Here is a 5,675-nt window from a genome sequence, read left to right on the forward strand (position 1 = left end):
GGCTTTAGTGGTTGGTGTGTAAATTTGAATAATAGTGGTGTTAACTGGGCTTCCCTATAGGCGCATGGGTATTATCCTATCACAGACAGCATTGTACCACATGACTGATCTGGATATGTTCTTTTTGACGATGAGTGCAACACCATTCCTCTTCAATTTGTCATTCCTGGCATAGTAAACTATGTGGTTGTCAGATTCAAAATGGCCAATACCAACCTATTTCAGCTCACTAATGCCTAAGATATCCATGTTCATGCATTCCATTTCATTTTTGACAACTTCCAATTTTCCCAGATTCATACTTTGTACATTCCATGTTCTGATTTTCAATGGATGTTTACAGCTGTTTCTCTTCATTTTGAGTTGTGCCCCACCAGCAAATGAAGGTACCTCACTCAGGCTTTTCCCCCACGGGTTTTACTCCATTCGCGTTATCCACGGTCAACTCTACTTTGAAGAGGCAGCTCTTCCCCAGTCGCATTTTGAGTGCCTTCCAACTTGAGGGGTCATTTTCCAGAGCTATATATGACAGTGTTTCTCTGCTATTCATAAGGTTCGTCACTCTTTCTTCCTAGTCTATCTTTGTCTGTAAGCTCCTCTGAAACCTGTCCACCATGGGTGACCTTGCTGTTATTTAAAATACCGGCGGCCTAGCTTCAGAATCCCAGCAACTCACAAGCCACCACAGTAAAACAAGACAAACTGACAGACAAGTGGTGGCTGTTTTTAAGTTAAAACCTGATATTTGAAGACTAATTAACAACCTGCAACATGCAGATACCACAGTCACCTTGCTGAATCTAAGAGGACTTAAAATACTAATGAAGATGAAATACTACAGTCTTCAGTATGGACTGTATCTCAATGTAAAGAAAATAAAATCCTCATAACTGGACCAATAAATAACACAAAAAATGAATTAAAGACTGAAGTTTTCTAAGACTTCATGTTGTTTCCATCTACAATCAGTACTCACTGAAGCAACAGTCAAGAAACAAAGGATGGATTATATTACTCAAATCTGATGTTAAAGACCTCTTTAAAATGTAAAGATCAATGTTTGAGAACTAAAGTGTGCCTTGATCCAAGCCATGATATTTCCAATAGCCTCACATGCATGTGAAAGTTGGAAAATAAATAAGGAAGACCTTTGAAAAATCAATGCATCTGAACTGGAGAAGAGCATTAAAAGTACCATAGACAGGCAGAGAACAAACAAATCTATATTGAAAGTACAGCTAAAATGCTCCTTAGAAGCTTAAATGGCAAATCTATCCTCCCCAGACATGTTACCAGGAGGGATCAGTTCCAGTAGAAGGACATCATGCTTGATAAGGTGGTGTTGTTTTAAAGTAAATTTTGACTCATAGCGACCCTGTATAGGATTTTTGAGGAATGGCTGGTAAGGCTGAAGTGTTGCTGTTGTTGTTAAGTACCACAGAGTTGATTCTGACTCACAGTGACCCTGTACAGGGTTTCCGAGGCTGTAAATGTCTATGGGAGCAGAAAGCCTTATCTTTCTCCTGTGGAACAGCTGGTAGTTTCAAACTTCCGACCTTGAGGTTAGCAGCCCAATTCATAACCACTACGCTACCAGAGGTTGAAGTGTAGGGTCATGGAAAAGGAGGACCGCATCCCCCCACCCCCCAATGAAATGGATGTCACAATGGATCACGCAATGGGCTCAGACATGACAACTGTGAGGATGGAACAGAACTCGGCAGTGTTTTTGTTCTGTTGTGCACACGGTCACTAAGAATTAGAATTAACACAAAGGCACCTAACAACATCATCTAACCTGGGAGGGCAGAACCAACTGTTCCCGCTTCAGGACACTGCAATCAGTATACCTAAGTCAGAACGGTATCTCAATTCTTCTCTGACAACTGTCTCAGTGGTTGACTTACCTGAGTAACTATAGTTGTGGTTCCATCTGTAGCTTCCACTGTAAGGTTATAATTTGATTTTTGTTCTGCATCAAGAGGTTTGGCAACAATGATGGTTCCAGTGCCCTTATCCACATCAAAGTGACTGTCATAGTTGCCACCTAGTTTAAATGACAAATAGAAGAGTGAAAGCAAGTCACAGGCAGAGCATTGGTCATCTGTTTGTTGCTTTCTAATTCATAATGTCAGTGAAAGAAAACGTAATAAATTTATAAAATGACTCCAAGGAGCCAGCATTTTGAAAGACAAGAAGAGTGGCCAAGTAGAAAGGTAATGCTTATTACACTAGAAAGCAAAGTGGAGCCATACTTTCAGGATGTTATTAATTGACAGAAAAGGAAAAAAAGCAACTCTGAACACAGAAGAAAATTACTAATATAGTCAATGAATCAGTTTCAATGTCCTTTTGAAGGTTTCCGAGTATCTTTTTAATTTATAGCTCAGAAGTTACATTGAAACATCAGTTAACAACCAATGTTAGCCACTTAAAAGTTTAATTATTCAAAAAAATATTTATCACACTTTGAGCATACTACACTGACAAAATAACTAATCAAGACAAATGTTAATTCTGAAAAAAACAAAAACAATGGCAGTTACCTTCAATTAGTGCTGGCTCTTATAAACAATTAAAATAAAAATTAGGGGAGTTGTTGTCAAACTCTCAAATATTAATACTAACACCAAAATGCATCTCATATTACATCCTAGAGATTTATCATTCAAACTTAAATATATAATCTGGGGTGCTTTGCATTTTAAATTCATTAAGCTTGAGATACTTATAACCATGAAATGAAGTGGAATGAAAATAATGACTTATTGTCATGATGAAGATCTATTACTAAATCTAACCAAAAGCAAACACACATAAAATCGTAAATCAAACCTAAAATTAAGAATGTAAGTATGTATTAAAGGTCAACATATTTACAACTAAAATGGGACACCATGAACACACTATGTGGGGGGGGGGGAGCATCACTAGAAATTAAAAGGTTCTGGAAAACAATGCTTTAATTTTTAGATCTCATAATATGAAGACAAATTATGTGATCTCAGCAGATACCTTCTGCTGTACAGTTCAGGTCACAAGTCATCTGAAAGATGTAAAACACTTCTCTAGCAAGTGTATCTCCTGGCACAGCCAAAAAGAAGCAAGCAAGCATGGAAGAAAAGCACAGAACAAGGAAGAACAATCAATCAAACCAATTCCCAATGTAGTTAAGCAATAATAACCCAGAGAAAGGTGACAAAAGTTAACTGAAGAGAATGAACTATTCGCATTATAGCTAACTATGGAAAGAAACCCACTCTTTTCTTAAAATTAAACTGCATAGGTTTCAGGAAGAATGCATATCCAACAATACAATAACCAAAACGGAAAAACAACAACAAATATTTAGTGTTCAGGTGGTACAGTCTGTACCAAATGGACCTGGTAGACACTGCCAATAATGTCCCTTCTGCCTCAAATTGCTGAAAGGGATGTGGAAGTCAGCTGGATAAGTGTGTGATGGGAAAGAGATAAAAAGTTCCAACTAGAGCTGAATCCCCCAGCAAGTACTTTTGATCTTAAGGATCTTTATAATTAGAACATTATAATAAAAAATTAGAACACTCATTAAAAAACAAAACAAAACCCAAGGTCAAAGGTTCAAGCCAATCACTTGTTCCTTGGTAGAAAAACGAAGCTTTCTGCTTCTACAAAGATTTAAAGCCTTGGAAACCCTACATAAAGTTGCTGAGTCTGAACCAACTTTACGGCACTTAACAACAAACAGTAAAAAAAAAAAAATCAAAAAAGTAGAGTTCGCTCTGGCATGTAAACCTTACTACAAAATGATCTAATCTAATGAGACCTACCTACACTTCCTACTAAACTAAGGTTAACAAAACAAAACAAAAAATGTATAATTATACAAACCAAAGTTTGCAAGCTTATTTTCTATAAAATACTGACATGTAACAGTAACTGAGGCAGCTATTTTAAACTAATTCAATCATGTTCAATAAAAATAATAACATGCCATATGTTACGTATCAGAAAATAAGCTAAGAAGCTGTGCTTTTTAGACCAAAAGGTTTAGGATTTTCTCTACTTGTTACATTTTAAAAGAAAACTTAATTTTTATATTAATAATATTGTTGTTATGTGCCATGGAGTCGGTTCTGACTCATAGCGACGCTGTAGGACAGGGTTTCCGAGGCTTTAAATTTTTACAGGAGCAGAAAGCCTCATCTTTCTCCCACAGAACAGCTGGTAGTTTTACAGTATTGACCGTGACCACTACGCTACCAGGGCTCCTTAATCATACTGTAGGTATATTCACATAAAAATTTATTTTTATATTAATAATATAGAATACCAATTTAAAACATACTTAAATATATGCTGCATTTTATGACCATTTTTTCAATGAAACGATTGCAATTTAAAGTACATTTTCCATCTACAGGTTTTACTACCAGTATTAAAGTCTGAGATGTACACATGATTCAACAACAACAAAATACAAACAAGTTCTCTAGAGCTTAACCTGTACAAGGATAATAGAAACTTTAAAGAATAGCTTACCAATGATGTCAAACCAAAGCGGTGTGCCAAGGGGTTCAACAGATATCACTCCAATCATGTGAGCAACTGGATCACTTTCCATTACAGTAAAGGTGAAAAACGATTCTTCAAATAAAATTGGCTCCAGGGATGGTTTGGGTTTGGAGATCCATTCAATATGAAGGCGAGTGGTTGATGACTTTTGAGGGCGACCATTATCAACTGCTTTTATCTATAAAAGATGAGTGAAGGAAATAAAAACTGTTATTTTAAAGTTACAACCTTTAGCAAACCACAAGTTATAACCCGCAACTAAAGGAAAGGTTGATTCAGTCTTAAATGAAGTATCTGAGCCATTTTCAAATATTTTTGTCTGTATACAGCATGTTTAATGTTTAATTAAAAAGAGTAACATCCTCATGACCACCTTTATTATACACAATAAATGTAGATGTTGTGGGGGTGGAGAAACATCCTTATCAAACATTATCAAGTACTGCCTAATTTTTATCACAGACAATAAGGTTATGTACTAAATAGACAGCTATAGGTTCATAAGTCAAAGCATATAAGGAATTCAAAGAATAAGATCTTAGCTTACTGTAAGAATGTCATATTCTCCAGCTCCAGAAAATTTCTTTGATGAAACCACTCCAGTTTTTGGTTCAATGAAAAACTTGCCATTCTCATTTCCCTCTTCAATGCTGTAGGAGATTTCTGCATTGGGACCTTCATCTTTGTCTGTAGCTATCACACGATATAGAGGTTCTCGCTTGGCAGTTCTTTCTCGTTCTGGTTTTTCCCGCTCTGGGAGTCCAATTTTGTAGAACTTTTGCAGGAACTGAGGTTTGTTGTCATTTTCATCAAGGATTTTCACAATTACTCTTGCAATTGTTGATTTGGAAGGACTACCGTTATCTGTCACAGTTACCTGTGTTGCAAGGCAAAAGATCAATAAATGTTAAAACACACTATTGTTGTTAAGTGCCATCAAGTCAGTTCTGACTCATAGCAACCCTGTATAAGGTTTCCAAGAAGCAACTGGTGAGGTGGGCTTCTTAGCCATTCAGTGCTGATCCTACGGTGCCAATCAGGACTCCACTTACATATACACTGTAAAAAAAAGTTTTTTTAATTTAATATAACTAATGTCACTGAATTATTTGTGTAGA

At 36.4% G+C, this 5,675-nt stretch overlaps 1 protein-coding gene across 1 annotated transcript in view; it reads right to left on the bottom strand.

The window, feature by feature from the left end:
- The window catches only part of FAT1 (FAT atypical cadherin 1), a 145,127-nt gene that overhangs the window by 63,764 nt on the left and 75,688 nt on the right, over positions 1-5,675 (bottom strand). The window contains exons 4-6 of the mRNA XM_006834456.1: positions 5,105-5,434; positions 4,525-4,735; positions 1,908-2,047 (exon numbers count right to left, since the gene is read on the bottom strand). Coding sequence (XP_006834519.1) covers positions 1,908-2,047; positions 4,525-4,735; positions 5,105-5,434 — 681 coding nt within the window. The remainder of the gene's footprint in view (positions 1-1,907; positions 2,048-4,524; positions 4,736-5,104; positions 5,435-5,675) is intronic.

The sequence above is a fragment of the Chrysochloris asiatica genome, unplaced genomic scaffold, assembly GCF_000296735.1.
Source record: "Chrysochloris asiatica unplaced genomic scaffold, ChrAsi1.0 scaffold00011, whole genome shotgun sequence".
Taxonomy (NCBI): domain Eukaryota; kingdom Metazoa; phylum Chordata; class Mammalia; order Afrosoricida; family Chrysochloridae; genus Chrysochloris; species Chrysochloris asiatica.